Genomic DNA, 21,048 nt, shown 5'->3' with positions numbered 1-21,048 from the left:
TATGCATTGGAATAGTTTGGAAAGTATATTTTAACAAAAGATGTGATTAAAGATTAAAAAGTGAAAACCATTTCATTTTAGAAAAGAAAAACAAAAAAGAGACTATAGAGACGCGAGAGTAATAGAAGGATATCCATTTTTTTAGAATCTACCTGTTCCTCTCACAACTCACAAGCCCAGCCAACAGCTTGCAAGCTGGATTCATCCCTCCTAAATAAAAATAATAAAACTCAGAAATGTCCACGCCCATTCCCTTCACTCCCAGTCTCTGCTTCTACTCTCTCTCTCTCTCCCTTCCTCCCCCTCCCTCTGTGAGATTGTTAGGAACTCCTTTCCGATGAATTGTCTTCAGAATCTTCCCAGGTAAAGCAGATTTCTCATTTAGTATCCGATTCTTTTGGTATGTGTAGCCGATTTGATATTTGTGATAGTGGTGGTGGCTTGATTGCAGCTCATATGTTTTGCCCTTGCAAAGCTTCAAAAGCCATAAAAGAAAGCTTTCTTCCTCTGTCAGTGTTCTGGTATGTTCAATCGATGCCGACGTTATCGACTTTCGAATTCCTAATTCTGTTTTAGATCAGTTCCAGTTTTTTCCCCGCTCTATCTTTGATTCAATGCAGGGAAGGATGAATTCTACCGACCTGTGCCGGAGTATTGCTGCGAAGGTAAAATTTTGTAATCGACAGTTCAGCTGATTGAATTCAATTTTAATTATTGGTTTATTTAGGTTATAATTTTGTTCTGTTTTTCCTGTTAAACACGTATAGATGGAAATTGTTCTTCATGGAATTAGATATTTCCGCTGGCTTCAGATTTCTAGGGCAATAGTCTAGGAAATTTCGATGATGTGGGATATTGTTGATTTCGACTTATTTCTTATTTTAAAAACTATTTTCTCACTGTGTATATGCCATTTTTTTTCCTGCTCGTGTTTGATTTTCGTCCTCTACAAATACATCAATTTTCTGTTCACAAAATCTCACTTTAGGTAGTCAATTGACCTTTATTCTAATTGAATATGATTTTCTGATTATCTAGCATAGTATTTGAAATCAAAATGCACAACAAAGCAATGAACTCAACCAACAAACAAGTACAACAGAAACTATGAAAATATGATTGAGGGGGACAGATAGGTAGCTCCAATTCCATGAAAGTGATTAACAAGAGGCAGTCTGAGCCCCCCTATGGATGTATGATGCTTAAATGTAGCTCTTCGACAAATAGGTTGGATGGCTCCTTTTATGAATTGAATATGATTTGCAATGTTGCTATCTTCCTTGTGCATGCTACATCAGTTAGAAATTGGTGGAAGCTCCCATATCATAGTTTTTTATATAATGGTGAATATTTTCCCAAAAAAGGCCACATTTGTTGGAGTCCCAAAGATCTGAGTCTCCAACTCCTTTAGGTGCATATGAACTTTGTGCTACTGCACTCCATAATTTAGAACACACTTCACCAAAAAACACTCATCCACTATTTTCTCACCTAAGATTTTCTATCCCAGTTGATCCAGCCCAACCAATTACAATAGTGACAATAGTTCCTATGCCAAATCCATGTTCAATCATTTGAATTTTTAAAGAATTAATATCCCAATATACAACCTCCCCGAACTTACTAAAGTTTGGGTGTTATCTAGCCAGATGTCGGAGGAACACCCTTGACATATGTTAACATAGTAGTTGTGCCAATATAAGAAGGCCATGTTTGGTGATTGAATAAGGTTTTGATTTTGGATGCAAGATGTAATCTTAACCTATTATTTATTATTTTTATTGATATTTTCAACTTTTAACAGATACTAATATTGTTTAACTTAGGCAATCTCTGGTTCCACATCCGACGCTGAGATGAGTGGATCTGAAATAGAGGAGGAAAAATCTACGGCATATAGTCATAACATGACAGAAGCTATGGGTGCTGGTAAGCTCAGTCATACTCTGGGTTTGAGTTTAGGCATAGAGATATGTGGGTGGAAGCAACATGCAGTCTGCATGTCGAATGCATGCTTATTTCTTTGAGTCAAAATGTTTAGCCAGGGATGTGAACAGTGATGATATTTTTCACCAATCAATTAGTCTAATTGTCACATTTATTGCAACTTACAAAAAAGGATTATTGGTGATCTAGGTATTCTCCTCGAGAAACCAAGATTATTTGATTAACGTATTCATAACTTTGTAGTTGACATTTGGACTGCCTTATCATTCTGGTTAATATGAATGGACATGCACTTCAATTGCTCCCTCTCTTACATTGCTTCTAGTTGGTGTCTGTAGTTTTACTTACGTTAATTTTTGCTATAAATTGAGCAGTCTTGACATATCGGCATGAACTGGGGATGAACTACAATTTCATTCGTCCAGACTTGATTGTTGGGTCATGCTTACAGGTGATCCTTATTTCTAAATTTAAATATTTGAATAAATTCATTTTCTTAAACAATCACTTAACTTTTGCATTTCCCTGGATGGCAGACTCCTGAAGATGTTGACAAGCTTCGAAATGTCGGAGTGAAAACCATTCTTTGCTTGCAGCAAGATCCAGATCTTGAGTATCCTATAAAATTTGGCCTACTTCTGATTAGAAAAGATATGGCTTACTGTCTGTCTTCAGATTATCAAGGAAATTTGTAAATATTTGACTATTGAAATTTTGGGAAATGAGACAATTTCAAACAAGATAGTGAGATGACACTGGATTCCTTTACTGATTCTTCCAGATATTTTGGGGTTGATATAAGTGCCATACGTGAGTATGCAAAAACATATGATGACATCCAACACTTACGTGCTGAAATAAGGTTAATTTACATCATAATTTTATGGTTTTATAATCTGTATGCTGAACTACTTTATTGATTATTACTAAGTGCTAAATAGTGCCAGTAATGGTGCTTTGCTCAACTAAGCTTGTTTGTTTACTGAACGCACTTTGTTATATATAAATTTGTATATTTGATTTTGTACCGATTGCGCATTTAGATATTAGGTGGATGAGTGGTATAACTTAAAAAGGTAAATTAAGGAATAAACATATTCGCGGTAAGTTAGGCGTAACTCCTATAGAAGATAAGATAAGGGAAAGACGACTCAAATGGTTTGGGCATCTACAATATAGGCCAAATAGTGCACTAGTGAGGAGGAGTGATCTAGTTACTGTGAAAGGTAGTAGAAAGGGTAGGGGTGGACCTAAAATAAATTGGAATGAGATAGTGAGTAAGAATTTAATAGCCCTGAATTTGCCAGAGGAAATTGCCTATGATTGTGTAAATTGGCAGAGAATGATTCATGTAGCTGACCCCACTAGTAGGACTTATGGCTTGGGTTGTTGTTGTATTTATGATTTGGCAAATAATAGAATAGTAACAAAAAGAGCTTCAAATTTCACTTTAACAGATTCTCTAGTTGAATATGTTACTTTGTTTGATTTCATTTGGTGTTGTAAGAACCTACAATATAACATGAAAAAAAGGAATTTCTTGATGATTGAGTGTTTATTCTTGTTAGCAGACTAATTTCTAATGCAAGCATCATTGCCTTTATGTGCCTATGAGTGTGTGGGCAATCCTGTCACTTTAGATGGAAAGCTAATGTTTTATGGAGCAGGGACTTTGATGCCTTTGATCTAAGGATGCGGCTGCCTGCTGTTGTTGGCAAATTACACAAGGCTGTAAATCGGAATGGAGGTGTAACTTACATACATTGCACAGCTGGACTTGGGAGAGCTCCTGCTGTTGCGGTATGTTTGTTAGTTTTGTTTCTCTAATCTGACTTAATTCCTCTAAAGGTTTCTCTGGCTAAGAATGGGTGGTTAAACTTAGAGGATGTCATTATTTTTAGCACTATCATAATTTAGAATAAATGGGAGGCTTCTTGTTGATGTTTATATTTATTATGTTTTCAGCAGTTGGTGTTTGAGTAGCCAATCTTTACACCTTGTATTTTTGTTTATTTTGGAATGTTATATTGACAACTTACTTTTTTACCTGCACGATCATACAATCATTACAAATATTTCTATAAGAATCTAAATTCTAATGTATTGTGACTATGGGGGAAAACTGAAAATTTGTTGTTGGGCTCCCACAGTGGTGGTTTGCACTTGCATTCATAATGGTACATTATTTACCTCATATGTGCTGAAAGTTTGTTTTTGAACTGCAGTTGGCTTACATGTTCTGGGTTCAGGGCTATAAACTTAGTGAAGCTCACACTTTGTTGCAGGTAAATTTGCATTTGCGTTCACTCACCATCAAACAGTGTGATATCTAAATACTTTTCTTGCATAATAATTTTTGTATGTACTTATCAAATAATGATAACTGTTTGGTGCTAGTTATATCGGACATTAATTGATTTATGTGTGTATACATGTATGGTTAACTCAGTGTCATGTTAATTGAGCAGCAGTGTCATGTCATTGACGTTCTCAACTGTTGCACCTGCACATTGTTATGTTAGAATAATACTTATTTGAGCAACTTAGTTTAATGCCACAAACATTCTTGATCATTGCACCTGCATTGCAAAAGGAAAAAAAAAATTCATTAGGTTAGTATGATCAAAATCTTGTCTGGACCATGAACAGACCATTACCTTTGCTTGTAAACAAGTGTAAGGATCCAAAAGAAATTAATCAATAACTTGTTCAGTTCATACATTGGGATTTTTTAGTATTTTAACCAGGAGAATTCTGCTGGATTTATGTTAATACAGCGTATTGTTTCTGGGAAATTCATAGCTAATGAGTAAAGTCAGCTGCTGTGTGCCTAAGCACAGATCTTTAAAATGTCTCTGAAGTAAAATCTGTTTCTTGTCTTCTTCTTTTTGCAGAGTAAACGTCCAAGCTTTCCGAAGTTGGATGCTATAAAAAATGCGACTGCTGACATTGTGAGTCATCTTTCTCTTTTTCTTGTTATCCCTTGCATTAATACATGGGAAGTTTGCATGTTGAACTTTACAATTTGTTTCTTTTCTCCTAAAACTCTTGATATACGATTGCATATTAATGCTTTTAAAGTCAGGTACCTTACTAGATACTGGACTATTTTTGAATTGCCAGAGTGTAGAATTGCTTCCAGACATTTCTTTGTAAAAGCATTTAAAGTGTGAAGAGAGCCTTTGAATGCAAATGAACATTGGACATTGCTTCAGGGTCCTTTTGCCCACATCCCTTGTAACATTATACTTTGTCATTTTCTCCTCTTTGTTTGATAGTTTCATCATTTTTCTTTTTCAGTTCGTATGGTTGGTCCCCACACCCCCCCCCCCCCTTCTTTTTGCCATTGTTTGACTCTTAATTTCTGTCGAAATGCTGGAACTTCCCTTTTTATATTTTGTTGGTTGGGGGTGAGGAAAGATGTAGCTGGAGAGAAATTTGCCATATTCTTTTCCGGGTTATGGCCTTATCCCCCCAGTTTGGTTTGCAGAATGGAATTGAAGTAGGAAGTTGATCGAGGTAGAAATGGAAATAAGGAAGGAGTGAAATCATTGTTGGAATGTGATTACTACATTTGGTTAGTAACAAATAATGGCTGCAGGAATTGCAGTTTCAATTCCTTTCCAATGTTTGGTATTCTTCAGTGGTGGCTATAATATAATGAATAATAAGTCATTTTTCAAAAATACCCCTAATCTTTCAAATATATTACTTCAATTCAACATCATTTTTTTTTTTATAAAATTGCCGCATTTTTTGGACCCTAATTTTTTTTTTTTATAACATTTTTAATAGTAATAATAAACTATTTTTTTGTTTGGATTTTTCTTGTTTCTTTCAAAAGTAGTAATAATAATGTTGTTGTTGCTGTTGTTTTATCATCATTATTATTGTTGCATTTGATTTTTCTTTTTTGATATTATTATTTTTTGTTATTTTTATAATGGCTATTATTATTCTTATAATTATTATACAAATGTTTGTTTTTTTCTCTTTCAAAAATAATAGTAATAACATATGATTACTGCTATTATTATTATTATTATTATTGTTGTTGTTGTTGTTGTTGTTGTTGTCGTCATCATTGTATTATTGTTGTTGTTGTTATTATTATTCTTGTTATTGTTGTTATTATTTTTTGTTGTTTTTAGTGTGGGCCTTGGATCAATGGTAAGGTTGCTCCTTTGTGGCTGGTTAATCATGGGTTCGATTATGAGGAACCAACCTCTCTGCATAAAGCAGGGGTAAGGCTGCATACACTTTGATGCCCTCACAAAGCAGGGGGCCCTATGGCCAGGGGACGCCCTTTTTATAATAATATTGTTTAATTAATGTTGTTTGTATTATTTTTCTCGGTATTTTTTTTATTTTTTTGACTATTTTATTCTTATAATATTAATAATATTATTATTATTGCCATTATTATAGTCGGTGACATAGTTGAGAGACAGCCAGCTTGTGTGTTTTTGGAATTTATTATTTAGTGCAGGTTATAATTGTCTTTCGAAAAGGAGCAATTCCTATGTGTAAGAGAAACCACTGTTCCATTGAATGGGCGAATTGGCTTTCTGACAAAAATGTGATTCCATCCTCATTTATGCAAACCAAACATGGGAATGGATATTGGGGTCAAAATTCAATTTCTTTCCAGCTTTGATTCCACAAACCAAATGGGGGGTTATAGATGCGGGAATTGGATTCCATGTTATTGAGAGATGGAGTTCCTGCCGTGTTCTGCTGAAATTCAGTTCACAAGAAAGCAGCAATAACAGCTACAACATGAGCAATAATAACAAAACACACAATAATGTGCCATTAAACCTATATGAAATGAGAAAGGCATTTTGGCCCCTTTGGTGTTTACATACACTCATTTAGACTGTATATATTGGAACTTTTTTCCTGTCTTTCTTTGTTATATATATGGGGGAGAAATCATCTTTTGAAGTAAAATATATTTCATCTTAGGGCAGATAGTTTTCCCTCCAGAAAAGAAAATGAAAAAGAATAAGAAAATTAATTTTCCTAAAAAATATTTCCAAGGTAAAACATTTTTCGTTGAAAAATATTTTCCTGTCCCAATGAATGGTGTTAAAATTATATTTTCCCTCTTAATCATATCTTGGTTGGGGAGATTTGAATGCACGTAATGATATCAGCTTGGTAGGATACTCCATTATGCTGTGAATGTTAGGCTGTGAGTAATATTGGGACTGTAGGGCAGTGCAAGCTGTAGCCCTGTAATGCAACATCAGAGAGGAGAAATTAACTGTGAGCGGTGGCATTTTGAATGACAGTCTACAGTTTTTTACCTCAAATTAGGTCACCAAATTTTTTTTGACTTATCTTACAAGACTAAATAATAAAGCTTTTCATTCATGTTTTTACTGTACCATTTTATGCTCTGCCTTCTTTCAAATGAGGCTTAGATTTTAGTAGACTTTGGGTATTCTGTTGTATTTAATTTTTTTTTTCCCTTCTGTTCCTGCTTTAGAGAAGTATTTGAAAGCTTATTTATCATTCTTGGTTAATCTTTTTACTCAAAGCTTGCAGGCTTCACAAAGAAGCATGTCACATTGACATGGGAAGGTGACAACAGTTCCACTGTGGAAATTTCTGGACTTGATTTTGGATGGGGCCAGGTAATGATATTTTTTTGAATTTTTTTTCTTGAGCTCTAAAAACCATTCCAGGTACATTTAAAAGTTTACTTTGGTGTGATGTATATATGTTTGGACATTTTATAATTGGCAAGAGTCATATGCTGCTATCTTATAAGTGCAAATGCAATGATTTTGTCTTATTCTGGATACCAACTTTTTCTTGATCTTTTTACAATGTTTTTTTTTACCAATATGGCGAATTGTGTGTAACATGGTTGGTTGCATAGAGTATTTTCAAGTGATGCTCTGCCTTACCTAAACAAGGCATGTTATTCCTCATGTTCAGGCAATGGGTGAAAATGTTTCAACATGAAAAATTATTTTTTTCTCTCCGAATGATAAAAAATAAATAAAAATAAAAAATAAAAAAAATTCCATGCAGTTTTTGCATACATTTCTAGTGCTGTTTACTGTATTTCTAACATTTCATTCTTCATTGAAAGATTTGTATTGTTTTTCCACTCTTAGAAGTTCCCAGCCAGGGAGTATGTGTTATTGTGTTTTACATGCAAAGCGGAAGAGGAAACTAGCTGCTGCTCGATATTATTTTGTTCAGTGGCGAGGTAGTTTTGTGCTTTGCATCTCCTTTGTTTGATGTTCATGGGTTATGCAAGAGGCAGTATGAGTTGGCGGGTAGGTGTAACATGTGCAAAGTGAAAGGAAACCATCTGCCACTTGTTATTGTTTTGTTCAGGGGCAAGGGAGCTCTGGGCCTTGCTTCTTGCTTCATTTGGTGTTCACTGCGTTATGCCAACAATGTTGGAATGCTGGCTGCAGGAATGCCAGTTGAACTAGGTATGGACCGAATTTTTTCTTTTTCGTTTTTTTTTAATGAAAAATTAGAGAATTTTGAGAAAAATAATTTGCAAAGGAAGCAGAAAACAGGATACAGAAAGGAGACTTACTTTTGAGGAGAGAGAGGAAAATTAGGTGATCCTACAGGAGAAGAAAGATGATCATGATGTTGTGGCTGCCCTCTGATAAAATCCAATGTATGGTTCCTGAAGGATGCTTTGCTATGATATTTTCTCTAATTCTCTCAAATCAAGCATGAGAGTTCAAGACTTGTCTTGTAGAGGAATGATTTCTGTTAGTCAATGTATGTTATCTAGATTGTTTGGTTCATATGCTTGTTGGCTGTTTGTTTCAATGCTAGATGACAACCTAAATGCTTTCTGAAACAGAGATGACAACTGTGTGTTGGACATTGATTTTCTGTCCTCAGAGAAACTCAAGTTGAAAGGAGTGTTATGAGAAATATGCTTTTAGAATTGTGTTCTTTTACACATTAGAAGACTTGGGGATGATATAGTAAATGTTAATATGCTTTTAGAATTGTCTTCTTTTAGAAGACTTGGGAATGATATTGTGCTTTAATTCAGTTTCAATGAGTCATTTTGTCTGGTGATGTTTCCAGAGAGTACCGATGAAATATGATGAGGAACAAGGTTTCTGGATTCTTGAGAGGGAATTGCCGGTAAGGGCGTTTCCATTTTTCTGAGGCTGTAAATAATTTCATTTATTATTTGCTCTTATGATGTGTATCCTTGACTTGGCATTGTGCTTTTTATTGCTTGTGTTCAACACCCCAACTCTTTTATTTAACAAACTTCACCATCATATTCATTTAGGTTTTATGTATCCAGATTTTTAATCTATAACTCTGAAAATGATCACATGTGAATGCTATGCTGAAGTGAAAACTAAAGAATCTAGAATCACACTTTGTACTGGAGTAAAGAAGTATAGCATATAGAGTGACACTTGTACTACAGAACTGCTCATCATCTTGACCTCAGGTGCAAATATGCACATGCATGCTCATGCAGACACACAGGAATTTAATGTTATGAATGATTTTTTGTTACCCGAATTTTTCCGAAGGTGCGCGTGCAATGTTTTCTCTTACATCAAAAAGGTAAATCAATTCAAAAAGGCAAGGATTTGATGATTCAATGAGCATGCTTGTAGCTAGTGCGGTCATTTCTTTATATTTTCATGATATCAAGTTCATGGTTGTACTGGACTTTGTCTTATCAGATTAAAATGCATAAACTCTGCTACTCAGAAAGTAAAAAAATAAGATGGAACATCCTAAGAAACGGATATATGGTTTCCACTCACTAACAGATAAACAGGTTGAATCGAAAGGGGAAATTATTTCTCTCCTGTTTGTTAGAAACTCAATTCTGCACCTTTAATGGAGAAATTATGCCTGTTTGAGTGTAGAATGTTGCAGATTGTCGTACAGTTTATGGAAGTATGAATTCGCTGAAATAAAAATTCTAAAATGAGAAGAGGACAAGATGCTAATTTTTGTCTTGGCAGGAAGGGCACTATGAGTACAAATACGTCATTGATGGTGAATGGGTGTGCAATAAATATGAGCTTGTTACTCATCGAAACAACGATGGTCATGTCAACAATTATGTTCAGGTAAGTTCTAACCATCTAAACTAACAGCTACGAGAAGTCATTGAGGGGATCTTGCGAGGCTCTTCAAAAGACGAAATGAGTTCTTGCTAGATAATTGTTTGATTACTTCCTGTATAAGAAAAATCTCCTGTGCAAGTAGTTGGTTTAATGGATTATTTGGTTTTATAAAAAACATGTAGTAGCTTTAAAAAAAAAACTTAAGACCTTTGGTCAAGTCGACTATCAAATGCGTATATTGGTAAACTTATTCACTATATTTTTTGGTTGTGTAGGTTTTTGACAATGATCCAAATGGCTTTGTTGCTACAATGCGAAGGAGGTTAACTGGCAAGGATCCTGAGCTTACGCAGGATGAGCGACTCAGAATAAGGCGGTGTCTTGAAGCTTGTCCAGATGAAGAAGAGTAAGTCATAAATTTCATTAAGAATGTCTAGTTGTAAAATACTAAATGGATGGGCAACTCGGAATAAGGCTGCTCAGTTTCCTGTGGCATATGTGCCAATAAAGTTTTTTAAGAAAAGCAATTAGGAACTAGAGTGACCACTGTACAATTGTAATAAATACGAGAATATTTGCTTCAGTGATCCCATCTTTTATTTTGTTTTATTTTATTTTTTTTGACTGTAAATAACTCTGGGTTTAATCCTATAGAGATGATGAATAAATTCTCAATGGACATTTCATTCCAACTTGATGATACTGAACTGGTTCAATGTCATGAATAACAATATTAGAGCTGTTAAATTGATTTATTCTTGAGAATTGAATTAGTGTAGAACATCAAAACCTTGAATATATGGAAGAATCGTAACTGTTCTCTTGCTGATTAGTCATTTTTATTTGAATAAGCTGCCTGCTTGCATGTTTATCAGATGGATCTTTTATACTTCTCCACTGGCAATGGTGATTGCCTTGTGTAAAGGACACTGATGTCCCATTTGGAACTTCAAAAATCAGAAAAAAAGAAAAATAAAAAATGTATTCTTTCACGTTTAATTATCGAGTAATATATATAACACACACATGTATGTATAGTGTGAAAAGTTTTTTATTTTATTTTTTTGCATTAACATTTATTTTTTCTTAATCTTAAATAGTACTAGAACAAAGTTTTATTTTTAATATTTTTAATAATATCTAATGTGTGCGTACTTATATATATATACAGTTTGACAATTTATAAATGATAGCTGCCAACTGTCAATAATAATGGTTGCCACTTGAAAGAAAATAAAAATAAAAATCTTACTTGTATTGTGAATGAAGTGATGTTTGTCCCTTTTGCCACCTTCTCACATCACTCCCATGTCTTCTTCCATTCGTCTCCCTCTCTCAATTTCACTCAATTATTTTTCCTCTCTTCCTCCCACGACTATATAAGGAGGTGCAGATGCAGAGAAGAAGATATGCACAAGATACGCAGAAATGAGCAGAGAGCAAAGTGCAGGAAGAAAAACACGTAAAAATTGAGAAAAAAAAAATAAAGAAGAGAAAAGAGTGAGATATTTTATGTAAGGTAAGATAGTGGGAAATTTATACAAACCCAGATACATGTTGTAGTTTCTCTTAACATAGTGAATTACTGATATCATTCGTCCGTAGAGTAGGTATAAATCGAACCACGTAAATCTAGTCTTACTTCTTATTTATTTATTTATTTTTGCTTGTCTTCGTTACTTTTTGCTTATCCCCGTTTATTTATTATTAATTCCTGTATTATTTTATAACAAGTTATCAGTACGATGCTCTACCCAACTGATATATTTATATATAAACCACCTTAATGGACGACTTTATTTTTGTTTATTAATACTGCCTCAATGACTGATTTTATTTCTATACTACACATATATATTACCAATCTCCAGAAGAGATGGTAAAATAGTTTTCCTAAAGAGACTATATATTTAATTTCCTAAAGAGATAAGTCTCCTGAAGAGACAATATTTTTAATCTCCAGAAGAAATAGTAATTGTTTATCTCTTAAAAATGGTATATTTTTAATCTTTTGAAAAAATATTATATTATTGTTTCTGTATTTTTTCAGTTAGTATGTTTCGCTTTTCTAAATCGCTTTATTATTGTTAATTTATTCAGATGTCAAGTTTAAGCAAAGTTGAGTTTGTTCCCCTTAACATCAAAGGCAACAACTATCTCTCATGAATTCTTGATATAGAAATCCATTTGAATGCAATGAATTTAGGAAATACAATATTAGATGGAAATATCGCTACAGGATCGCGCTAAAGTCATGATCTTTATCCAACATCATTTAGAAGAAGAGTTAAAAACGAAATATCTCACTGTTAAAGACCCACTCGTCCTATGGAGAAATTTAAAGGATAGGTTTGACTATCAAAAAATAGTGATTTTACTAAAAGTTTGATATGAATGGTTGCACCTAAACTTGCAAGATTTTAAAACTATTAGCGAATATAATTCAACTCTGCATAAAATTAGTTCGAAACTAAAGTTATGTGGAGAAAACATTACTGATGAAGACATGTTAGAAAAAACTTTTACTACTTTTCATCCCACTAATGTGCTCCTGCAACAACAATATAGGGCAAAGAAATTTACTAAATTTTTCGAACTTATATCATGTCTTCTTGTCGCTGAACAAAATAACGAGCTTTTGATGAAAAATCATCAAATTCGTCCAACTGGTTCGACCACATTCCCTGAAGTGAATATAAACACATCTCATGGTCGAGGGCGAAGCCGCAGAATGGTCGTGGGTATAATTGCGGTCGTGATCAAATTAATTACTGGCATCGACGTGAGATAACAAACCGCTAAAAGAGGGATGACCCCCAAAAGAGGAATGGCCTCCAAAATCGGGTAAATGATCAGAATCAGCGACCCAAACATCACGAAACTGAGTGTTTAGATGCGAAGGAAAAGGTCATTAGTTGCGTACCTGTCGTACATCCAGACACTTGGTAGATCTATACCAAGCATCTATAAAAGAAAGGGAAAAGAGTAAAGAAATTGAAACAAATTTTGCCAATAATATTGTTCCAATGGACCGTGATACTGAACCTTCCAACTCTGCTTATCTTAACGTTGTTGATTTCCTTATAAATCCAGAAGAAAATAATGATGTAATATTTTAGGATATATATATATATAGTAAGTAATATTGTATTTTGATAAATTGCTGCTATTATCAATTATAGTAATAAGTTTTTAAAATATTTGTTGTAGTGTAAATTGTCTTAAAGCTTTGAGCAAGTCTAGGATGTCAATGGAAGAAGTTTGTTTAGTTGACAGTGCTACAACACACACAATGTTGACCTTATTGGTCACGTTCGGTTTTCATAATAACAAATACTTGTTGTATTTGATGAATGTTTGAGGATATGTGCAAGCATACGTTTGGCAGATCAATATGATGGCACAAGGAATTGAAGTTGAAGACTCAATTTATATTGTATTTTATTTCTTTATTCATTATGGGTCTGTAATAGTAAATAAGTTCTTAGACTGTAATAATTATATGCATCACCTGCATGGTATAATAGGTAAGCTCAAACAAAAAATGCCTAGAATGACTCTAGGACACTCACACATGCATATATATATGGCCATATGAATAGGGTGATTGTATAATTAAATTGAACCGAAATGCACTTAAGTTACATATTTGGTCGACCGTACTGTTCAAGTACAAATCCTCTCAGTCGACTGAACTGTTGCCAGGTCAACAGTTTGATCACTACCCGGTCGACCGAACTTGCCCAGTTCATTCTTACCCGGTCAACCAAACTCCCTCTAAGTCAACACTTTGAGCATATGGTCGACCAAGCCCAAAATGTAAACCAACGCCCTAGTCGACCGAGTTCCCACGTGTGAGAACTCAACGCCCCGGTCGACCGAACTAGTTAGTTCAAAAGGTTCCCGGTCGACCAAACCGCGCTAAATAGAAAAATCGACCTGGAACCTGGTTGTCCAGTCAACCAAACTTCTAGTTCATTTATTATCCGGTTGACCGAACTTGCACAAACTTGGTCAATTGAACTTTCTTTGGTTGATCGGTGCTCTTGGGTTGCCCCATTATTTTTACCGTGGTTAAAATATTTAAACGAGGTTAATTTGCTTAAAATATATTAAAATATTTATAATAATTCCCTATGTATCCTAGATGACTTTAATCAAGGGGAAGTCTATATATACCCCTTCATTTGGAATGATTAGCACTAGATTAGCAAATTTAATTAGTGATTTTTCTCTGAATTCTAAAATCATTCTCTTTCACTTTCAAGTATCCTACACTCATACTTACCTTGTCATATTGCCAAAAATCCGTTTGTAAGTTTGATTTGAGTGTTCTTATCCTATAAGTTTGCTCTTTCAAGTTTGTGATTGTTTGATATTATTTTATTTGAGAGCAAGACCTCAAGTTTTCTTAAGGGACTTTATTAATAAGTCTCTCCTAAGAAGACTTCACTTGAACTTCTGAGTATTGCACTATCATTGCAATATCTTAAGAAGTTCTTATTTAATTTTGGTTGCTAAAAATCTTTTCAAATCATTTTCAAATATCTCGTGTGTTTCATTTTGAGAGAATTTTTGAAGAGATATTTGTTTATGTTCTAAAGATATTTGTTACAATATTCCTTGAGTAATATTATTTGTTGAACACAAAGATCAAATCCTTTTTTGCAAACAAAATCTATACATCTCTTGAACTTTATACATTAAGAAAAACTATTCGTTAAGATATCTGAAGTGTGACTAATATCTTTGTTTGAGCATTGTGATTGAATATATTGTGTGATACAAAGATCATATTATTTGCACTCTCACGCACTGATTACAAAGCTTATATAAATATTTGAGAGTAGACATCTAAGACCACATTGAGCTTACTTCGTTATATCATTTGGTGGTGTATGTGATTGCTTAGATTGGGTACACATCTGTTTTACATGAAAGCATAATCATTGTACCAAATTCATTATTGTGAACATACTGTTGTGTTTCCAGGCGTGGCCTGAGGGGGCGGTAATCCAGCCCGATTGGTTGTAAAAGTTGAGGTCAGCCCTGTGCTAATTGACCTGGTTTGTTTAGGTGCCGTTCCACCCGTTTCAATGAGCAAGTATAGTGGTAATCCTTGTGCTTGTTAGCCAAGGCGGAGACGTAGGCAATTTTCTAAATCTTGATAACATTTTTGCGTGTCACTTCTCTTTACTTTTTCTGGTGCATGCGTAATTAATTAAATTGTGTAATTTAATTTCTGGTACATATCATAATTGATTTACATTACTTGTATTAGATTGACCGTAAGGTTGTGAATATACTGCTGTTAGGTTACTCACCTAGGGCATTAATTTTAAAAGTACCAATTCACCCCCTCTTGGGATCACGGTGAAGCTAACAATTGGTATCAGAGTCACGTAGCATAGACTAGTAGTTATTTTGCAAAAGATCTTATATGGCTCATAACTCCGTGACCCCTTTCCCTAAGAGACCATCTTCCACACGACCTCCGATTTTCAGTGGTGTTAATTACACCTTCTGGAAATAGAGGATGTGCATCTACCTCCAAAATACAGATTAGAAGGTGTAGAGGATCGTTTCTAAGGGAAATTATGTCCTTATAAAAACAGAGGGTGTAACTAGAGTTCCTAAGACTGAGGAAGAATATGATGATGATGATATGAAAGTTGTTAGTTTGAATGTCACTGCTATGAACATTCTGTATTGTAGTCTTGATGTAAATGAATTTAATAGAATAATGACATATTCTATTGCAAAATAAATCTGGGATAAGTTAGAAGTCACATATAACGGTACTAGGGATGTGAAAGATAGTATGATAGATATGCTGACTAGAGAGTATGAGGCCTTTAGGATGAATGTAGGTGAGTCCATTTAGAGTATGTACACTAGATTCACACACATCATAAACTCACTACATGCATTAGGTAAGACCTATCTCACATATGAGATGATTAGGAAGATCCTTAGAGGCTTACCTCTTATTTGGGAAGCTAAGGCTACGACCATTGCTGAGGGTAGAGACCTTAAGGCCATGACCCTGGATGAATTGATAAGTTTCCTGATCACCTATGAATTAGCCATAAATGAGAGACTCAATGAACATAATAGGGCGAAGAAAGTGACTGCATTGAAAACCTCCACTAACACATTTAGTGAATACAGCGAACCTGACACTAATGATGATATAGCAATGCTAACTAGAAAATTTAGCAAATTCTTTAAGAAGAATTGAAAATCATACAAAAAATATAGGGAGTCTGCATCTGAGAATGGAGAGTCTAGCAAAAGAAAAGAAAAATTAAATGCTCTCACGTGTTACAATTGCAACAAAGTTGGGTACATCAAGTCATACTGCCCACTATTGAAAAAGGAGGTTAAGAAAAAAAAGAAAGTCATGAAGGCAGGCACCTCATGGGATAAATTGAGCAACAGTGAATTAGACTCAGACTGCAGCGACTCAGAGGTTGCTAGTCTGTGCCTAATGGCACATGGTGATGAGGTATCGTCCTCTTGTTCTTTATCTTCATATTATTCATCTAATGATTGTAATTCTGATTGCATGCCTACGTTTAGAGAATTACAATTTGAATATATTCGTGTATCTAAACTGTTGAGTAAAATGACCAAAGAAAATGATAATTTGAAAAAGAAATGTGAAAATTGGTCAAAATTGTTTGGTATTGCAAAAACCTCTCTCGTTTCTATTTTGAAAGAAAAAGATGTGACTATTACTGAACTTGGGAGGAAATTGGAGGATAGCTCCAAAATTACTTTTAAATTCACCAAGGGCAAGTGCAATTTTGAAAAACTATTTGGTGCCCAAAGAAATTTTTTAAGTAAAGAGGGTCTAAGTTTTAATGGTATTGAAAATGTTAGACGATCTAATCTTTACTTGGGACATTTCATGCGTGAATCGAAATCTCAAGTCCCTCCAAAAGATCCTAAGTGTAAAAATGTTTTAAATGCAAACGAATTGATCATATTCAATTTGATTGTCCACTTAGGAATAAGCATGCAAAAATTGGAAGAGTATAGGTAGTTAAGGGTGATCCAGCTACTAACCCTCGTGGACTCAACAAAATTTGGGGACCAGCATCAGTTACTTAGTCTATTTTGCAGGTATGTTTAAGATCGTCCTCCTCCAACGACAAGTGGTACCTGAATAGTGGGTGCTCACGACACATGACCGGCGACAAGGGAAAATTTGCATCAATCATTCCCAAGGATGGAGGATATGTGACATTCAGTGACAATGCAAAAGGATGCATCATCGGGGTAGGTAAGGTTGGTAAAAATCTTTCCCTTATTATTGATAATGTTTTATTGGTTGATGGGCTGAAGTACAATTTATTGAGCATAAGTCAATTGTGTGATAAAGGATATAAGATACCATTTGAAAATGATAAATGCATAGTTGAAAATAAATCAGTTCACAAAGTGCTTTTTACTGCGGATCACCATGAAAATGTTTATACTACCACTTTTGATAACTTAGTTTCACAACAAGTAACTTATTTTTCTGTAATAAATGAAGCTAGTTAGTTATGGCATAGGCGCTTAGGACACGCTAGCATAGACTTATTGTCAAAACTTGTAAGAAAAGAATTAGTGAATGGCTTGCCTGAAATGTCATTTGTAAAAGACAAAATCTATGATGCATGTCAAATGGGTAAGCAAACAAAATCTAATTTTAAGAAAAAGAAATTTTTATCCACCACTAGACCACTTGAAATGCTTCACTTGGATTTGTTTGGTCCTAATTCTGTGCAAAGTCTTGGTGGTAAATCATATGCTTTTGTCATTGTTGATGACTATTCTAAATTCACATGGATGTTGTTTCTTTCACATTAAAATGAATCATGTGAACAGTTTACCAAGCTTTGTAGGAGAATTCAAAATGAAAAAGGCTATAAGATAACTCATATAAGGAGTGATAGAGGAACTGAATTTAAGAATGAAGGCATAGAAAATTATTATGACCTAGAGGGCATATCACATAACTTTTCTACACCTAGGACCCCTCAACAAAATGGTGTGGTAGAAAGAAAGAATAGGTTATTACAAGGAATGGGTAGAACTATGCTGAATGAACATAACTTACCTAAATATTTTTGGGCAGAGACCATAAATACTGCTTGTTATGTCATGAATAGGGTGTTGATTAAACCGTCAATTAATAAAACCCTTTATGAATTGTGGAACAACCATAAACCTAATATTTCCTATTTTCATGTGTTTGGTTGTAAATGGTTTGTGCTTAGGGATAATGAACATCTAGGGAAATTTGACTCTAAATCTGATGAAGGCATTTTCCTAGGTTATGCTCTTAATAGTAAAGCATATAGGGTAAAAGAACATTGACTGTCATTGAATCTATCCATGTTGTGTTTGATGAATCTAATCAATTTTCTAAGAAAGATGAAGAAGAAGATATTTATATTAGAAATACTTGGATAAATTATCTATTGAAAACAACGCAAGTGAAAATTCAGAAGTAAATGATAAATTATCTGAAGATAATGAAAGTGAAATTCAGGAATTCCCTAGAGATTGGAAATTCATTAGGAACCATCCTATAGATCAAATCATAGGTGAACCATCCCGTGATGTAGTCATAAGATCCTCCTTGAAAAACCTAGTGAGTCATTCTGCTTTCTTGTCCCAAGAAAAACCTAAAAGTATTAAAAAAGCTATAAAAGATGAGTCTTGGGTGATATCCATGCAAGAAGAACTTAATCAATTTAAAAGAAGTAAAGTGTGGACCTTAGTTCCTAGACCTAATGATCATAAAATTATTGGAACCAAATGGGTATATAGAAATAAGAAAGATGAGAATGAGGTAGCAACTAGAAATAAAGTTAGACTAGTTGCCTACGGTTATAATCAGGAGGAGGGGATCGATTTTGATGAAACATATGCTCCTGTTGCTAGATTAGAAGCCATTCGTATGCTGCTTGCTTATGCCGCTTTTAAAAACTTTAAATTGTTTCAAATGAATGTTAAAAGCGCTTTTCTAAATGGTTATATTAATGAGGAGGTATATGTAGAACAACCACCCAATATTGAAAATCATAAATATCCAGATCATGTTTACCAGTTATTTAAGGCCTTTTATGGATTGAAACAAGCTCCTAGAGTTTGGTATAAGAGGCTTAGTCGTTTTCTACTATAAAATGAGTTTACCCGTGGCAAGATTGACACTACACTTTTCATCAAATCCAAAAATAATGATATGCTCCTTGTTCAAATGTATGCCGACGTTATCATTTTTGGAACAACTAATGATGAATTGTGTAATGAGTTTGCCAAATGAATGCAAAGTGAATTTGAAATAAGCATGATGGGTGAACTTAGTTTCTTCTTAGGGCTACAAATTAAATAAGTTGAATATGGAACTTTCATATGCCAATCTAAATATGTTAGGGACTTGTTATAGAAATTTAATATGGAAGATTGTAAAATTCTTGGTACCCCTATAAGTTCTTCTATTAAACTTGATAAAGATGAGCAAGGAATCCCTATTGACGTAAAATTGTATCGTGACATGATTGGGAGTCTTCTATATCTCACTGCTAGTAGGCCTGATATTATGTTTAGTGTGTGTATGTTTGCTAGGTTTCAAGCTGCTCATAAGGAATCCTATCTATTAGCTGTTAAACGAATCCTTAGGTATCTAAGTGGAACTATAGAGTTAGGCTTATGGTACCCTAAGCATACTACCTTTGAGATTTTGAGTTATACTGATGTTGACTTTGCCGGTAGTAAGGTTGATAGAAAGAGTACCAGCGGCACTTGTCACTATTTAAGACAATCTCTCGTTTCTTGGTTCTGTAAGAAACAAAATTCAGTTGCCTTATCCACAGCTGAAGCAGAATATATTGCGGCTGGTAGTTGTTGTGCTCAAACTCTTAATATGAAACAACAACTTATGGATTTTGGATTGCACTATGATACAGTACCAATTAAATGTGATAATACCAGTGCAATCAACATCTCTAAAAATCCTATCTCACATTCACGAACTAAACTCTTTAAATTAGACATCACTTCCTTCGTGATCATGTGCAAAAAAGGGATGTGGCTCTTGAGTTTGTATACACCAATGAACAGTGGGTGGACATTTTCACTAAACCACTTTCAAAAGATAGGTTCATTCAAATTAGACGTGAATCATGGCTCATGCATAGTAGAGAGGCTTCTTAGAGATTTCATAGTTTGCATAAATTTAGGGGGAGCTTTCAAATAAGTTTAAGAGTCTAACAACTAATATACTGTCGATATCTTGTATTGGCTTAGACTTTTTGAAACTTGATCATTGTTTGTAATGCATAATTCTCATATCTACTATATGATGATAATGGACTTTATGTTTTATTACATAGATCATACTGGAACTGTTTGAGTAGTTGTGGATAAATTGTTAGGTCTTATACACTCAACACAGGTCATTTTTTATACAATATTTGTTTTAGAATGTCCTCTTTTCAAACGGCACTCTGTTGAAATTTTTCAAAATTTTTCCAAAACTTATTGTATATAAAGATAATTTTTACCCATTGCCTAGAATTGTTGTTTTTATGGCCTTTTTTATTGTTGCCAAAAGGGGGAGATGAAGAGAGCAAAAAAATTAGGTTGAAATTAGGATGCACTTAATGCATATTGTGAGGGGGAGCCATCTATGGCAATACCCATATTTTTTGCATAATGTATTTGTCATCTTAAAAAAAGGGGGAGAATGTTGACCTTATAGGTCACACCCGATTTTGATAATGACAAATATTTGTTGTATTTGATGAATGTTTGAGGATGTGTGCAGGCATAAGTTTGGCAGATCAATATGATGACACAAGGAATTGAAGTTGAAGACTCAATTTATGTTGTATTTTATTTCTTTATTCATTATAGGTCTGTAATAGTAAATTGGTTCTTGGGCTGTAATAATTATATGCATCACCTGCATGGTATGATAGGTAAGCTCAAACGAAAAAGGCCTAGA

The 21,048-nt window shown here is 34.2% G+C and overlaps 1 protein-coding gene across 5 annotated transcripts; it reads left to right on the top strand.

Annotated features, from left to right (window-relative positions):
• Positions 1-70: 70 nt before the first annotated feature.
• LOC131165674 (phosphoglucan phosphatase DSP4, amyloplastic) lies at positions 71-10,735 on the top strand. 5 transcript variants are annotated; one of them, XM_058123665.1, is made up of 14 exons: positions 71-363; positions 452-521; positions 621-665; positions 1,827-1,929; positions 2,322-2,398; positions 2,484-2,560; positions 2,729-2,809; positions 3,615-3,747; positions 4,173-4,232; positions 4,842-4,898; positions 7,494-7,589; positions 9,028-9,087; positions 9,939-10,046; positions 10,319-10,735. In XM_058123665.1, exons 1-14 carry the CDS (start codon positions 338-340, stop codon positions 10,451-10,453), a joined length of 1,128 nt encoding a protein of 375 aa, XP_057979648.1. In that variant the 5' UTR covers positions 71-337; the 3' UTR covers positions 10,454-10,735. The 5 variants fall into 5 exon arrangements, 1 of the variants encoding a protein (XP_057979648.1); XR_009139628.1 differs by lacking the exon at positions 10,319-10,735 and having other exon boundaries at positions 7,494-8,405; positions 9,939-9,999; XR_009139629.1 differs by lacking the exons at positions 9,028-9,087; positions 9,939-10,046; positions 10,319-10,735 and adding exons at positions 8,305-8,405; positions 8,489-9,004 and having other exon boundaries at positions 7,494-8,173.
• Positions 10,736-21,048: the final 10,313 nt, after the last annotated feature.

This window comes from Malania oleifera, chromosome 10 (genome assembly GCF_029873635.1).
Source record: "Malania oleifera isolate guangnan ecotype guangnan chromosome 10, ASM2987363v1, whole genome shotgun sequence".
Taxonomy (NCBI): Eukaryota; Viridiplantae; Streptophyta; class Magnoliopsida; order Santalales; family Ximeniaceae; genus Malania; species Malania oleifera.
Note: the sequence above shows the minus strand (reverse complement) of the source record. Positions and strands in the feature narration are given on the sequence as shown.

Excerpts from the sequence above, each read along its gene's own strand:
- LOC131165674 (XM_058123665.1), top strand. The coding sequence starts at position 338 with ATGAATTGTCTTCAGAATCTTCCCAG. Across the intron at positions 666-1,826 it reads GCCGGAGTATTGCTGCGAAG|GCAATCTCTGGTTCCACATC; the intron begins GTAAAATTTTGT and ends TGTTTAACTTAG. Across the intron at positions 3,748-4,172 it reads GGAGAGCTCCTGCTGTTGCG|TTGGCTTACATGTTCTGGGT; the intron begins GTATGTTTGTTA and ends TTTGAACTGCAG.